General features: G+C 48.0%; 1 protein-coding gene across 9 annotated transcripts in view; it reads right to left on the minus strand.

The window, feature by feature from the left end:
- Window positions 1-16,234, minus strand: part of Lpin1 (lipin 1) — an 83,805-nt gene that overhangs the window by 22,026 nt on the left and 45,545 nt on the right. For 6 of the 9 annotated variants that reach the window (XM_078029648.1, XM_078029649.1, XM_078029650.1 and 3 more), the window contains 8 exons: window positions 14,508-14,814; window positions 13,669-13,762; window positions 12,906-13,096; window positions 10,932-11,025; window positions 10,030-10,099; window positions 6,763-6,840; window positions 6,539-6,631; window positions 3,153-3,232 (listed from right to left, as the gene is read on the minus strand). In XM_078029648.1, the coding sequence (XP_077885774.1) occupies window positions 3,153-3,232; window positions 6,539-6,631; window positions 6,763-6,840; window positions 10,030-10,099; window positions 10,932-11,025; window positions 12,906-13,096; window positions 13,669-13,762; window positions 14,508-14,814 (1,007 nt within the window). The remainder of the gene's footprint in view (window positions 1-3,152; window positions 3,233-6,538; window positions 6,632-6,762; window positions 6,841-10,029; window positions 10,100-10,931; window positions 11,026-12,905; window positions 13,097-13,668; window positions 13,763-14,507; window positions 14,815-16,234) is intronic. The other 3 variants (XM_040271300.2, XM_040271298.2, XM_021727784.3) reach the window with 1 other exon arrangement.

The following is a 16,234-nucleotide window of genomic DNA, read 5'->3' on the forward strand; positions in this document are numbered from 1 at the left end:
TCCTGTGGACAAACCGGCTCTGCCCAGCCAATAACCTGGAGGCTTTCCAGCGCGGTAGACTCAGTCCTGGAGTCAGCCAGGCCTGTCAGACGTCCTCGTCAGCAGCAGGAGGACAAGGCTACAGGCCCTTACTGACAAGGAAAATGTTTATGTTCCAACCAAACAGTTTGGACTGAAATGAGATCCAAATGTGAATGGAAGCTCTTGGTGAAAACAGATTGATGTGTGCCTCTGCCGGGAAGAGGAAGCCGCAAGGGGAAGAGCTGTGATTTCCATCTGCTGCTTTAAAAAAAAGCCACAAATTCACGCAGCATACCATGTTTGAAGGAACACGGAGAGGAAAACACAGACACGAAGCCTAACGGGAGTTGTACAGTTGGCTGCCGGCACTGCCAGCCCAGGGCGAGGAGACGGTGGTTTACAGCTGCCGGCCCTCGCCACCCTTTGCCACCCAGCAAGGAACAAAATGCCTCCCATTCAGAGTCCCCACTCCCCTCCGGCAATGGCTCATTAAATGTCGCTTGCGCGATAGCCTGCAAGCAGCAGCACAATACAACAGGCTCCCACCACTTGGAAATCTGTGCTCGGAAGAGAGGCTGGGAACGGCCTCAGAGTCAGCCCTATTCATGGCATACATTTTTCAAATGGTGTTTTAATTATTTGTATGGTGACAAGCTGTTTGCTCAATTATGGGACTTTGGGGACTGTTCTGTCAATCAAGTCTGTCAATTAGGAAATCATTCCAACGCCTTTTTTTTTTAAGTTATCTGCATGAATCTAATAAGCAGACTAAAAGTCTAAGATGCCAGTATAAAGTAAAAGATTCATATATCTCAAGAGAACTTTAGTCTTACTTCTTCTGAAATCTCAATTCATTGCACAAGAGTTAAAACTTTTCAGGTTTGATAAAGAAATGTTTGACTAATTCAGAACGATGAAAGGTCCAACCGCATCTACATAAAGGGAACAGCATTTCTCGCCAACAGGTAAGTGTGACCGCGACAGACAGTCAGGAGAGCCGTCACAGCTCAAGGAACTACAAGTTGATGACAACTGACAACCCAACTGGGAAGAGCTACTGAAATGTCCTGATGGCCCGCCACCCTCTGCCAGCCCAGTGTCCTCCTGGGGTGGTCCACACCACAGCCAGAAAGGGCAAAAACTGCAGTGGTGACAACAGTGGGGCTCTGCCAGTGGTTGTCCCCACCGGTCCCTTCTAACTCACCCCAAGATGGGTCTGGCTCACGGGTGGCACCACAAGAGAGTGGAAACTGCATGGCTCTAGACAGATACACACCCCTCAGGTGACCACAGGCTGGACCAGGGGCTTGTGCATTCTGGTCACCTTGTCACGAAGCTATCATGAGTGAGCATTAGTGAGTAGGAAGAAGGCAGGCCGTGAGCGCTGAGTGGGGGACCTGGAGGGAGAAGCAGGTGCTGGGCCCACTCTTACCCACTCCACAAATGGAGATGCTGAGAGGTGGGTATTCATGTGGCAGAAGCCCGCTCAGAGGCTGACAACGCCCTGCTTCAAATCCTACTCTGGTAGCTTGGTATTTAGAAACCGTTGGAGGGACAGAGGGGGCTCCTGAGAATTCCAGGAAAACAGGGCATTTCCTGTACAGCAAACCCTCTGGTTCAAGTGTTTACATCATGCAGCTTAGTACCCTTGCTTGTGTCCTCTCTTTGAAGGCTGCCACCCCCTGCGCCATCTCCTCCCAGCCCATGTGGGCATCAACCCCCCACTGGCGCCTTTGCTCAGATACATGAAGTACTCTGCCTGAGGCCACGCGTGAGCCAGGATTCCTAACCAGATCCACCCGACTCCAGAGGCTGCTGTCCCTGCTGGTCTTCCACATGAGGAGCCACTTGCTGAAGATCTCCTGGCTTCTCTCCTGGTACTGGACACACCCCTTCTAAGGACAGCCATGCTCTGCCGGGGCTCTGTTCTGAACACACCTGCCTTCACCCTTCCAAGCTCGCTCTGAGCCAAACTCAAAATTCCTGGAAAGCAACCAAATCATTGTGCCTGAGAGCCTGTCCCCAGGGAAAGAGCCAGAGACAGAGGGTGAGGGGAACAAACAGCAGCCCCCACACCCCAAGCCTAACACTAGGGTCTGGCTGAGTCTCAGGAAGGCACAGAGCAGCAGAGTCCAGGTGGAAACATACCACCGCTTGGGGTACCACCAAAAAAAAAAAAAAAAAAAAAACAGCAGTTTCCCTTCAAGAACATTCCAGCCAGATGAGTCCAGTCCCTGGACAGACACATCCAAAAACAGTTGTCCCTGGTCCTGAGGAGTACTCTACCCACCTTATCCTTCTCCACAGAGAACAAAGAAATTAGCACATTCCCTGCTTGTCACCAACATGGCTTCCCACTTCCAGCAAATAATTCCAGAAAGAGAATTCTCTGTTTAAGACACTGACAAGAGGTCAGGACAGAGGACAGAAATCTAAGCCTGCTTCTCCCATAAACCCACCGACACACAGGGAAATTCCATCAGTGCAGCAGCATCCATAACAGGCCTACTCCAGGCAGGCACTGGCTGGCCTCCAAGGATGTGCCCACAGCTCATCTCTACCCACAGAACAAGAAATGCAGTCTGGGTTTCTCACACACAGAAAGGCTGCAAGGTGAAGTAAAAGGGATACTACCAGTGTGGACCCACTAGTATCAGCATGTCGATGTGGTCTGCCTCAAATTCCTACAAAGCTTAAGCTGAACACAAAACATCACTAACTGTGACCAGCAGTATTAAAACCTAATCTCTCCTATGTAAGTTAATAGGAATCAGTACATATTTAAACTGTACAGAAAAGGAAATCCTTCAAAAGGGAACTTATTTTCCCATCACCATGAATGCTCACCCGCCATCACCATCACCACATCACCATGGTGATGTTGGAGGACCACCACATGCAGGGCCATGAGCAATGCTCTAGTTCTTTTGTCTCATCTCAGGGTCACGTTGACCTTGCAAAGACTAACGGGAAAACCAATCTACATAATTGTCACTAAGGGCATCATAGAACTGGGCTGAGACCCAGGTGCAAGGCTTGAGCCGCTGTGAAGCCTTCAGTATCTATGCGCATGTGCACAGCCCTGGGTATGGAAAAAAGTGGCCACACCCCAACAGGGCACCCGCCTGTACCTGGTGGCCATGCTCAGCTGTGACGGCTGCTCTCCAGTGCTGTGGCCCTTTCCAGCCAAGCACTGCTCAGGCTTACTCTCCTGGAGAAGAAGAAAAGAAAGTCAAGAAAAACCTCTTGCACTAAAGCTCACATTCCGCCATGGGCTCCCCAAGGACAGGCAGACCCCCAAGGTGGCCCTTCCCAGGGGCACACACCCAGGGATGGCTCAGGAGGCTCTGGGTGTTTTCATTTGGGCAGGTCCCAGTTACTCCCTTGCTTATATGATTAAGCTGAGAAATATTTTTGACAGAAATGAGTGTTATCCATAAGTGTTCATGGCACAAAACCAAACTCCATCATTGCCGCAGCGTATGCAAACGCTTTTATCAAGGGCTGCTTGGATTCCTGTGGGCTTTCAAAATATTTGCTTTAAATTGCCAATAGAAATGCTTGAAAACGTTTTCACACCATATTTTGCTTGGGGAAAATGTTGAAGCATCTTTCTCTCTTTCAATACTACAGTCTTAATAGGAAATGTTCTGGGGTATATTTGGGAGAGCCTTAGATTTCTAAGGAAACTCCAGGCCCCAGGCTTTTTCTCTCACTTCTTTTGGGGCAAGTCATGGAACTTCTCAGAGCCTCATTTCCCCATCTGTGAAACGGGTGAGATCACTGAGGCCCAGCACTGCAGTGAAGACGGAGAGACGTGCTGTATACACAGCATCAACCCCAATGATGGGCAGACACCAGCCCCGCAGACTTCCCACCAAGTCAGATGGGGCCAGACAGACATGCCAGGGCACAGAGTGAGACCTCTTTATCTGTGGTCCTCTGGCTAAGAGGCAAGTTAATACTTCCACTGCAGCACTTTAATAAAGAAAAGGAACAACACAAACCCCATCACCAGATACCCTTCCCCACATACAATGCATATAAACTTGTTTTAAATACTTGTTAATTTTTTTATGAATACACAAAAAAACTGACATAATATACCCAGTTATTTTTTAAGGAAACTTTGCCACTACTACTAACAATTTTTATTTAGTTTACTTGTGTTAAATAAGTATATTTCTGCTTTTTTTTAGAAATGTTTAATCCAATAAATGCTCCTTACTTCATATAAGCATTCCCTCAATTATAATCAGTAGAAACAGATAAAATAAAGAGGTCTTTAAAATATTCTTCTATCTTAAACTCTAGAATATTCTGCCCAGGACTGCAAATGTAGTTCAAAAAAGTATTTGCTTGACGTGCATAAAGCTCTGGGTTAGATCCCCAGCACCATGAAAAATAAGTAAATACACAAAATAGAACATTCTGCCCTCTAGTAAGAAAATTGGAAAGCCTTTCACACTTCTGATTCTCCATGTGAAAGCATGTATTTGCTCTAGCTTGTTTGTAGACCTCAGAAGTAAAGGGACTCACATTAAAACTCAGATGTGCTAACAGAAAATGTCAAAGAGCACCTCAATCTTGATAAAACTCTTCAATAGAACTTTTGCCTTTGAACAAATGGTACATTGAGTCCGATGGGTTTTCTTTCACTAGTTAAATAATATCATGATCACTACACGCTGCATTCCAAAGGTGATCATCATTCCCTCAACAATTACTACCAAAGCCCCAGTCCAAGGTGAGCTCCAGGACTGCACCCCAGAGTCAAAGTTATGCATGGCCTCTCCCTTCATGGAGCTTAGGGTCTACCAGGAAAAAGACATGCTATTCAACAGTCAGACTACTAAGTGTATAATTATAAACTCTGATGCAATTTATGAAGGAAAATCTCATAGGTAAGACTTCGAGAACAGAGAATGGTAGAACACATTAATCTGCCAAGGGGAACTTGATCAGCTGGTTAAATAATAGCAAGGGAGTGTTGAGGGTCCTATATTCTCTGGGCAGAGAAAATAGTAGGTGCAGAGCCCTGGGGTAGACCATTGACTTTTAGCAGTTCTATTAAAGCACAGAAGGCAGGAGGAGAATGGTAAAGATAAGGCTGATGAGCGAGACACAAGAAGTATGTGGGTCTGGAAACCTCAGTCTATAAACAGGGAGCAACATCAACTGGACCATTATCCTAACTAGAACGATCCAGCTACAGGACAGAGAACCAAGAAGTGGGGGCGGGAACAGCTACACAGACCATTTGAGAGATGACAGCAGTTGAGACTTATGGGGTGGAGCTGCAGAGAAATGGATAAACAGGAGAGGCATTTATGATGGTAAGCCAAAGGGATCGAAAGGGGAGCGATAGAAGGGAAGCACCTGGCCCGTGAACAAACAGTGACACCATTTTCTATCTGTGGCTCCAACGAAGGAAGAGCTCTCTAGCGTACTAGGAATTCCATTTTAGAAATGAGTCTAAATGCCTTGAAGCTCCCCCGTGGAGGTGTCTGTCTGGTTGGCCACTCATAAACAATCCAGGAGGGACAAGGCACGCCTGGCCGGGAGATGAAGATGGGTCTCCAGATGCAGGGATGGAGGGCCAGGGAAAGCAGGGGCTATAAGCAGAGGAGAGGCCCGGGGACTAATCTTGAGGTCCTTCAGAGAGGGCCAGCTGGGGGGAAGCCACTGGATCGGGAGGAAAGCCAGGCCGCCCAGCCAGAGCCAGTGCACAAGTGCTCACGAGACAGCTGAAAGCTGGACGCAAAGGATGGCAGACGTGGAGGGAAACCAGAGCTGCGTCACCTAGACAGCCACCTCAGGGGACAGATGGAGAGAACCAGGTCACTGTGCTGAGAGCACAAGAGGAAGGAAGGTACCGAAGTTTCTTAATTAAATTCTCACATTGAAACCCTTTTTACAGATTGGACATGAGGTTTCGGTGAAAGAACAGACTCTCCCAAGATGACCAGACGGGGCCTAAACAACTGGAAGGAGGAATGTTCTACTTACTGCTGGAGGAAAGACCACAGGTGGATCAGACAGAGGGGAGTCAAAAACTCCACACTGAACCTGTTAAATCTGGGGCATCCATAAGACATACCTGAGTGGAGAAGTAACAGGGCAGCTGGTGTGCAAATGTGGAGCTCGGGGAAAGAGTCCCACTGGAGATGAGTCTGCACACGCCAGTGGGGAGACGGCAGGTAAAATGAAACCGCCTTGGGGCTGGGGATGCGGCTCAATGGCAGAGCTCCTGCCTGGCATGGGCAAGGCTCTCGGTTCAGTCCTAGCACCACAAAAAGAGCCAACCGGAAGAAATCAGCAAGGCAATGGATCTCTCTGGAGAGCAGGTGCAGGGACAAGGGCTGTGTACAACATGCCCCCAGCAGGGAGCGACCTGACCAGGCTCCTACCTGACAGTGACAGATGCAGATGGGAACTGCCTCTGCTCATTCCTCACCCTCTGTCCCACCCTCCCCACACTCCGAATGGCAGAGGCCATTTTGCTTTCTGTGCTTACCTCTTTGATCGTGGTGTTTCTTCCCCTCCAAGAAAACCACCATCTTCCTCCCTTTTTGGGCATCTTATCCCTCATGATAGATTCCACAGTGGCCTGTTTTAAATGGATGGTGACATAAATAATGGAACCAAAAAAAGATCAACTTAGCAATTTCAAACCAAAATAAACAGACATGCAAATTAAAGAAAGATTAAAAAAAAAAAGTCAGAGAGAGAACAACATACTAATTGTGAATTAAGAATTTTAGAGAAGCAAAACCTAATGGTGTCCAAAATTTCATGAAGGTAACTTAAGCATGAAGACTTAAGAGGATGTTAAAGAAAAAAAACAAACAACAAATAAAATACAACACAACAACAACAACAAAAAAGAAAGCATTAAAAAATCATTAGTGATTAGTAAGACCAGAAGTTTTCAAACTAAAGTGGCTAATTGATCAAGATACTGTTATGTTCAATATGATGATTATAAAATAAAACATGAAATGATTAATATGGTACAGGATAAAATGATCTTAAACAAAAGGAAAAATTCCCATGACTTTTTAGTACATGTCAGTTTCCAAATTTTGACAAACTGAACTTAGATGCAAATGATTTAAAATCTCAAGTACTACAAAGAAAATTCACATTGACACCTAAATACATGGAAGTTTAATGGGGAAGATTAAATATGAATTAAAAATCTTCTAAGTATTTCCAAATAACAGTATCTTAAGGCTAATTCCAAGACCCAAGTAAATGTTATCTCCCTTCCCTTCCTCGGTTTATAGAATTTTGAAGTAGCTGAGACCTTGGCTAAGAACATGGAAAGATGATCTGAGGTCCTTCAGCCCAGCAGGAAGCAGCCAAGTGGAAAGGGAATAATCCACAGGGTTGGCCTGAAGTCTGCTACTTTTCGCTGTCTAAAAGATCCTGATCTGACCCCAAAGAAGCCCTGATATACCAAGATGTAAGTCATACATACATCAGTCATGAAAATGATAATGCATAAAGACATCAATACCCTGTCCCCCCAAACTCACCCATAAATATAACAAACCTCCAACTGGGGGGGAAATAAAAAAGAAAAAGAAACTAACAGTGTGATGCTTCAGATGCAGACACACTGATTCTAAATTTCATTTGAAAACAAACAAAAATATCCAAGAAAACACTTATAAGTAGAAAAATAAGGCACAGCCCTCCAGGCTATTAAAATGTATTTGAAAGCTACAGTAATTTAAAAACGCAGTGTTGATCCATAAGTAAATACGTCACTGGAACAGGAAACCTAAAATTCAGAGTTAGCAATAAATTTAAGTACATAGAGAAACTGAGTGTGATGGAGTTGTGACTGCCAATCAGAGGGGGAAGGTTATTTAATAAATGATATCAAAATAATTCAGCTGCCTTGTCAGACCCTGGGAGCTTGATTTCAGAGAAGAAATCAAGTCTCAAACCAGTCTCCCCTTTCTTTCCTGGCAAAAGATCCAAAACTCGATACTCAAGAACCAGGGTGCCATGAAGCACTGGGGAGGCGGAGACGAGTTCCGGAGGATGGACCCTGACCGGCTGTGCCTTTCCAGTCACTCCACCACCTGCAACACTGGCCTTGGGGGTGCTGGAGCCTGGGCCAGTGAGACACAAGGAAGCCGCCCACCCTCCCTGCTGTGGGTGCTGCTGTGTAAGGAAAGTACACAGCAATCATCCCGTGACAGCAAAGGAAAAGCCAGGGACATCAGAGAAGAAATCAAGTCCCAAACCAGAACATCTAAGACTCTCATTATGATAAGAATTATTATCATAATAAACCCACATGATTTAGGCCACTTTTAGTCACTGTGCTTTCTAAATGAAAAGTATCCTGATCCAGTAACCACTTGGGAAAAAAATTGGTTTGGTTCCCAAAACCTCCCCTCATTCCTCTCAAACTAAAATATAGATTGGTCAAAGATTTAAAATAAAGTACTAGAAGAAAATACAGAACCATATGTCACTAGTTTTGGAAATGGGGAAGGCAGACCATTCCAACTGATACAAATCCCAGCAGCCATCAAAGATAAACTCTGCAAGTCAAAAAATCTACTGCCTAAACCTGTTCAGTGTTCATATCACATATCACAGGACTAATTTAAGTTTTACAGCCATGTGTATTTATTTTCCTGTAAATTAAATTAATTAACTATATTTCTATTGCATTGGTCTTTTTTTCTTAAAAATTTGCAAAACTTGAGAAATTTAACATAAAAAAATTTATCCCAGGCCATGGATACCTTGAGAAATCTGGCAAGGACAACATAAAAACCACTCTGTTGATCATGCCTCAAAGTCCACAAACACACACACACATGTGCACAAATACACCACCACACACACGTACATAAACACATGTGCATGCACATGTGTACACACATATGCACACACATGCAAGTGTGCACATATACACAGGTATTGCACACATGCACACACATGCATGTACATATGCATGCACACCACCATGCACACACCTCCATACACGCATTCATGTACATGTGTGTGCACTCACATGCACACGTGTGCGCCATGCATATATGCACACACAGTATGCACACATACATACCAATATGCACACTCATATGTTCACATACACACATGTACAAGCATATACACAGGTACACATATAAGCCTATGCACACACATACATGTGTATGCTCGCGCATGCATACACATGCACACATACAAGTACACATATGTGTGTGTACAGATGTACATACCTGCACACATGCATGCACATATACATGCATGCATGTACACATGCATGCACACATGCACATATAGAGAGATGTGCATATACACACACGCACACACATTGAAGGAGCAGCACAGACTCAACAGTAGGATTTGACCTCCAGGACCTCCAGCATTAGAACTTTTAGACTACAACAGCTCGGCCCCATGGAGCACTTGCTAAGTGTACCGAGGATACGAACAAGTCTAAGATGGCATCTTACACAAAAACAAAGTATAATTCAGTAGGCAGACGTAACATTGAAAAAATTCACAACTTCAGGCCAAGTGTCCAGTGGGCTTCCCGGGGCAGGCTGAGCACACCATGGGCTCACAGGTGGGATCTGCCCTCCTAACTGGACCCTTTCCTGCAGGACTCACCTACTGTCACATGTAGACTGCGAGCTGCCAGATCCTGGAGGGCTCTGGCCCTGAAGATCTGGGTCTGATACTCTGCCTCCCTGCCTACTGCCACCCACCCTCACACGGCTCTGCCCACTGACCATCATATGCTCCTTCCTACCCATCATCCTCGTCTGCACTGCCACAGTGGGAGGTCTGCCGTGTAAAGAGCGGGAAGGTGTTCAGGGTGCAAAAGGGACACCTGGCCTGCTCCCAGACTTCAGGAAAGCACAACATAACTATCAGTGAGGGTCTAAAATAAATGTTCCATATCAACCCCACCCCACTCCCACAACACAGACATCACTTAGTGCCCCATTTCTTTGTCGGGTTACAGCTCACCTTTGGCAAAGGTTTCTGGAAGGCCTGCATTGCCAGCAGTAGAGGTGCTGCCGTCGTCCAATTATAATATCTAACAAAACAATGAGAAAGTTGTCACTAGACCATTGCCCAAACCTAAAGTCTTTTTTTTCTTTGGTACTGGGGATTAAACCCAAGTGCACTGCACCACTGAGCTACTTCTATAGCCCTTCTTATTTTTTGAGACAGGATCTCACTAAGTTGCTCAGGCTGTCCTTAAACTTACAATCCTCCTGCCTCAGTCTCCCAAATTGCTGGGATTATAGGCAGATACCACCACACCCAGTTATCATCATGCCAATTGATGATAACTTTCCATGGAAAGTTCTGGAATGCCAGTGAGCCCTCAAGGAGCTCAATACTGCTGCTCCCTTCCTGTCCTCTCCATAGACCCCAGCCACACTGGCCAGCAAGGGGCCCAGCTGCAATCATGGCAGCAGGATAAAACCTAGACTTGATGTCAATGACACTGCCAAGTCCCAATGAGTGACTGCACCAAGCACCAATGCTGGGGGAGGGGAACCAGGTAGTCTACATTAATCAATAAAATGTCCACAATTTCTGCTCAGAGAAGTCCACAGAGACACCTGCACCTCCCTTGACTTTGCATAATGGCACTTTTGAAAAGTGGGCTACTCAAGGTCCCAGGCTACAGATTAAACTCCACAGCTTTACACCATCAATTATAAAGTCCAGTGCAGATGAATACTGAAACCCACAGGCCAATCATCACCTCGACCTATCAGCTACGCAGGCCAACAGTGAGGACACACAGGACACCTCACAACACCTGTGTTTCATCTGCTTTAAAGTTAACATCCAGGTGTCTGTACTGGTGGGAACCATGGGGCCCGTGTCAAGCTGCTGCCAAGACAGGTACTCACTTATTCCCGATCTTCACCACAAGATTGGGGTCATCGATGATAGCAGGGTTGTCCACAAACTGCTGATAGGACACAGCTTGCTCCAAAAACGCATCTATAATGGCATTTGTAAGGAATAAATGAGAAATACAAAGGGAATTGGGCCCTCATTCATTCACAAGTATTTCCAAGAGCAGAAGTCTCCACTGCGCACACAGCCTGTAGAACGGAAAAGGCGCCCGTGCTTGTTTGGGGCAGTGTCTGCACTAACATGAAGGAGGCTGCAGTCAAGCCTGCAGGTGTGGAAGACATGTGTTCTCCCACACACATGGGAGTGGTGCGTGTGCTTGCACAGAGGGGCATCCACACAGGCAATCTGATGGCTCTGCAGGGCAGGGAAGCCAGGCTTCAGCTTAGTCACCCCAGTTGGTAATGGGGCAATTGACTCCTCTCCCCAGGCCTCAGCCTCCTTTGCAGCACAGTAATGAGGGCAACTTCCTGGGGGCTCATGAGGAAGGACAAGGTCACGCAAGGAAAGCAGAGTGATCTATATGGGCAGCTGTGGCACTGGAGCTGTCGTCTGTGGGAAGAGGGGTGATGGTGTGAGACCCAGTGCTAACCGTGCCCAGCCTCAGGGGAGAGGCAGCACCACTGGGCCCAGGGCAGCAGGAACAGGAGGACACTCAGTGAGGGGCTGCGGCCTGAAACCCTGGCTTCCACTCAACTTTCAGTTCAGCTGGACGGTCCCTTGGGCCTTGACCAGGGGTCTGACCATCTCCCTGGCCCTGACCCATGCCCACACCTTCAAGACCCATCGGATATTGAGAATCACCTCTGTCCATGGGCAAGCTTGGTCATGAACAGCAACCCAGATTGGCCAGAACACATACCCGCAGAGTCCCGAGACCACGGGGTCTCTCCTCAGAGCTCCTGACCTCCTCTGCACAGACAAGACATTCTTGAGCTCCCACCCATGAGCCAGCTCAGGTGACCCACCTGTCCCATTGCTGCTGTCCCCTCCCCCACCAGCTGCATGTGTACTGAGGAGGGGGTGCCAGCAGGACACTGGCCCCCTCATGCCTCTAACTGGTCCCAGGAGTGTGCTTGTCCCATGGTGACCTCAGGAACACACTGGGGTTGGCTATTAAATGTGTGATCTTAGAAAGACGCCACAGAGCAGCAGAATCAAGCCCACCATGAAGGACCAGCTGGTACGGGGGCCAGAACAGGGGCCCCAGTCTTTATGTGAGAAGAAATTTTTAAAGTCTAGAGGGGACTTTAGGATGAAGATGGGTCCAGGATGGTTTCCCTGGGCAGGAGAGAAAAGTGGCGTGGCTCTTGCATGGCAGGGCCTCCACCCCATGTCCTGCTAGAAACAGCGGCCACGGGACAGAAGAGAGACCCGTGGTGGTGGAGGGGCAGTGCTGGCAGCTGGGTCACTAGACTCTAGTAAGAGTCATCAGCCGACAATTGCCAGCAGGAGCGGAGTGGGGGGGTGGGGGTTCCTGGGTGTCTCACCATGTAACTGTCACTAGGAAATCACTGTTCGGAATACATCAGATGCTATGAATTGACCATCCAAGCCTGCCCTAATGGCACCCTTCACCCGGCTGGGAAGCATCTCCACTCTTCCTCAGACAGACTACCCCTGAGCCCCCACACCTTCTGCACACCTTCCCCTGCACCTGCTCTGAGAAGACCGCCGTTTCCCCAGACAGTGGGCCTCTGAAAGACAGCTTTGCAGGGCTGACCAAGGCACAGGGGACACCAGAGGTGCTCAGCAAACACACATGATGACTGACCCCCAGAGCCTGTTGTTGCCCAGAACCATGTGTAACCAACAGCACCCCAGGGTCAGCTGATGGCCAGCCAGGAACTCTGGGCAGAGTAACAGTGAGTGGCTCAGCCAATCCGACCACAGCCAGAGGCCAGCTGCCTCCGACATGACCCATCACAGCAGCCCACACCTGGGCCTTCCAACCACGGCCACAATACCTTTTGTGATTTCCCGGTGGTCACTGAGGCCCCCACAGAGGGAGATGGCAATTGATGGCAGGTCCCTCAGGCCGTCCGAGGTGCTCTCCATGCCACTGTCAGCACCTGAGCTGCCCACAGAATGCGGGGACTGGTTGGCTGACCGGGCTCCGTTGTCGCTGGTGTGTTTGGCGAGCGAAGGAGGGTCTCCGCTGGAAGAGGGAAAGCTGCAACTGCTGAGGGTTCCCCTCCTGGGTCCCCCCGCAGCACCACATGACCCCTCAGGACAGGCTTGTCACTACAGCACCCAAAGGTAAATGAACTGCCTTGAAGAGAAAGCACCTGTTTGCCACCTGTTACATTCTCCCTGTACCCTCCCAAACCTGGGAGGGCACGGGTCTCGACTCTCACCCTCCCAGACACGGCCCTCCCTACAGCCCAGGAGAGCTCACACTGGGTCCCCAGGACCACCAGAAAATCTCCCCGGGGAGGGAAAAACAGAGCTGCCAGCTGCTCTTACTTGAGTTGTGGCCACTGGATGCTGAGACCCAGCTAGCCCCGGACTTCACTGTGCCACCCATTCCCAGCCCCCAGCCTCTCACCCTCATGTCCCCAGAAGGTGGGGGTGCCGCAGGCCCACACAGGTCGAGCAGGCCAGGCTGCGGCTCCCACTGCTGTGCTCGCCCACTTTCCAATCAGGCACCGTCAACACAAGCGGGACTCACACGAACTAATGCTCAAGTTAGTTACAGAAAACGAAAGGAGGAATTAAAGGAAATTTTACTTTTTGGGAAAATACAGGGCTGCCACCTCAGGATCCATGTCTGTGAGGTCGTCCAAGTAGACGCCATCAGCACCGAGGTGTCTGCTTCGTTTATCTGAAGGAACAAATGGAAGCAGTTGGAAAAGTGCTCTCCAGAAACCACCTTGCGGACCACACCTCCAGGAATAGCATTTTAGCTCAACATGCAGATGTGTCTCTAAATACCCAAGGACTAGGGTAAGAGGTGCAGTGGGCAGCCTCGTTGCAGGGCCAGCTGCCCGGGTCTGAACCAAGGCTCCAGCTTCCCACTGTGCGGTCCTGATGGAGCCCCATGGCTGCACTCAGCCCCAGCCCGGCATCCAGAGAGAGCCGAGTTGTCCTGAGCCCTGGACGCACTGGAGCCATCACAAGATCATCACTGCTATTAATGACCAACACTTTCATAAAGCACTACCCGTTAACACCCCGAGACACAGCACTCTAACTTGGGGCACAGCCAATCGCTGTGCACCATGACTTCAGACTTCCTCTCCACAGAAACTGCACAGAACTGCCTGGGTGATGATGAGGCTCGGCATCATCGCCACTAACAGGCAATCAGGGGAGCACCTCAGATTCCCAGATAGGAATCCTCAGTTAGTAGAGTCTACAAAACTACTCTGAAATCTGTGGTCCCCAGAATTCCCAGGTATTGAGGATGAGGGACACTCAACATGCACACTCAGCAAAAAAGCACAGATACTAAGACTGTCGTGGCTCGTGTCTGCCTCGAGGCATTCTGAAGTGAACTCTGGGAGGAAGGAATTCAAGTGCCCAGTGGATGCGAGTCTCTGGGAATGAGCTGGGCGCAGGCCTCACACCTCTTTTCCGGGAAGGAGAGTCCATCTTGCTCGCAGTGGGCACTGCACTGGCAGCCGGGGCCTTGAGTTCTTCCGCCATAGGCAATGGCGGGGCTGCTGCTCCCAAGGCCTCTAGGTCTTCTTCACTGACAAACTGCATCTCTGTCGGAGGCTTATTCTGGTCTGAAAGAGGCCCTCTGGCCAAAGTTGGTGATTGGTCACTAAAAGTATCTGAAGATTCGCTGTGAATGGTCTGAAAGTGAATTTTATCACAAATTTTTCTACTGCACAGTGGGCTGGACTCTTTCATCTTGTGTGGAGAAGACGACTAGACCAAAACAGAGAGAGAGAGAAGGGAGAGATTTGAGAACAGGTCCAAGCATGAGCAAAGAGAAAAATTGACTCAAGCCATCTGTGGCAGAGACTTAAACCTGGGATTCACCAGGGATTTCCACACTGCCCAGGGGCCTAGAAACCAAGAATAGAAGTTCCAAAGCAAATGAACTTGCATATACAATATCAACTGCTAAAAAGAAGTAAATGAGATCAGTAATGGCCAAGGAGTGGAAGCAACCCAAGGTCCCTCATCCTCAATACCTGGGAATTCTAGGGACCTCAGCAAAATGAGAAGCAGACTCACACAATGGGATATTTTGCAGTGATGAGAATAATGCATTACAACTACTCAGAATGATAAGGATGCATCTTGCAAAACTAATCTCTGCTACTGCAAGACAGAACGCTCATCTTTGTGGGGATGGAGGGGTCAGCACGGCCCTCCATGCTGCTGGTCTGGTCCTGCCTCTCCCTCTGGGAGCAGGGCGCCTAGATGAGCTCACACTGTGAAGACTTCCTGAGCTCCCACTTGTGATCTGTGTATTTCTCTATGCCTGTGTTACATTTCATTACTAAGTTCACCCCTAGATCACAAGTGATCGGGGGTTGCTTGTTCAAATGGGAGGGGAAATCTCATTTCTGATTCTACTGCACTAGAGATTACCTGCTGTGGAAAAACAGGACTCAAACAAAAACCAAAATGACATTTTCAGGCTAGGAAGGGAAGGGAATGCAGTTACTCTTCATCTGATCTGCAATGTCTACTACAGACAAAGCCACAGATCTGTGGTTACAACTGTAGAAGTGATAAGTCTGCATGTTCACACTCTGCCTCAAGCAGACATGAATTTGTAAAGCTCGCTGGCTGGGTCACCACTACAGCTCATGGGCAGAGAATCAGCATTTATATAAAAGTTAAGCACAGACAAGAAAGGGATGGATTCACAGCTTTAGCTCTCCAAAAAGCTGCCCACCTGACGCTGCAAGAAATGCCTCCAATCTGACTCATTCCTTCCTTCACAAACGGTCATTGTGGTACAGGAGGCTGTGACCTCTTCCAATGACCTCAAGTTTTTGTTTTTTGGGGTTTTTTTTTAAGCTGACAATATGATAGAATTCGAAATATTTATAATACATTGGAATACAAGAAAAAAATTTTTCAAAGAAAGGACTGTGTCCACTCCTTACTTTTAGAAACCCATCTGTTGCCACTTCTGTGTACTTGAGGTCAACCAACTACATTGTGCAGCTAGGGAATCAGGCTAGGTATGTGGCACAAACAAGGAGGAAAAAAGCAAATATTCAAAGGGCTTCTGCAAGCCACACACTCCACACATAGTATCTCTTCTAATCTATGGTCTTCTCTCATCTTACAGGTAACAACACGAGGCTACCTTTCTAGAGAGTGCTGG

Source organism: Ictidomys tridecemlineatus, chromosome 12 (assembly GCF_052094955.1).
Source record: "Ictidomys tridecemlineatus isolate mIctTri1 chromosome 12, mIctTri1.hap1, whole genome shotgun sequence".
Classification (NCBI taxonomy): domain Eukaryota; kingdom Metazoa; phylum Chordata; class Mammalia; order Rodentia; family Sciuridae; genus Ictidomys; species Ictidomys tridecemlineatus.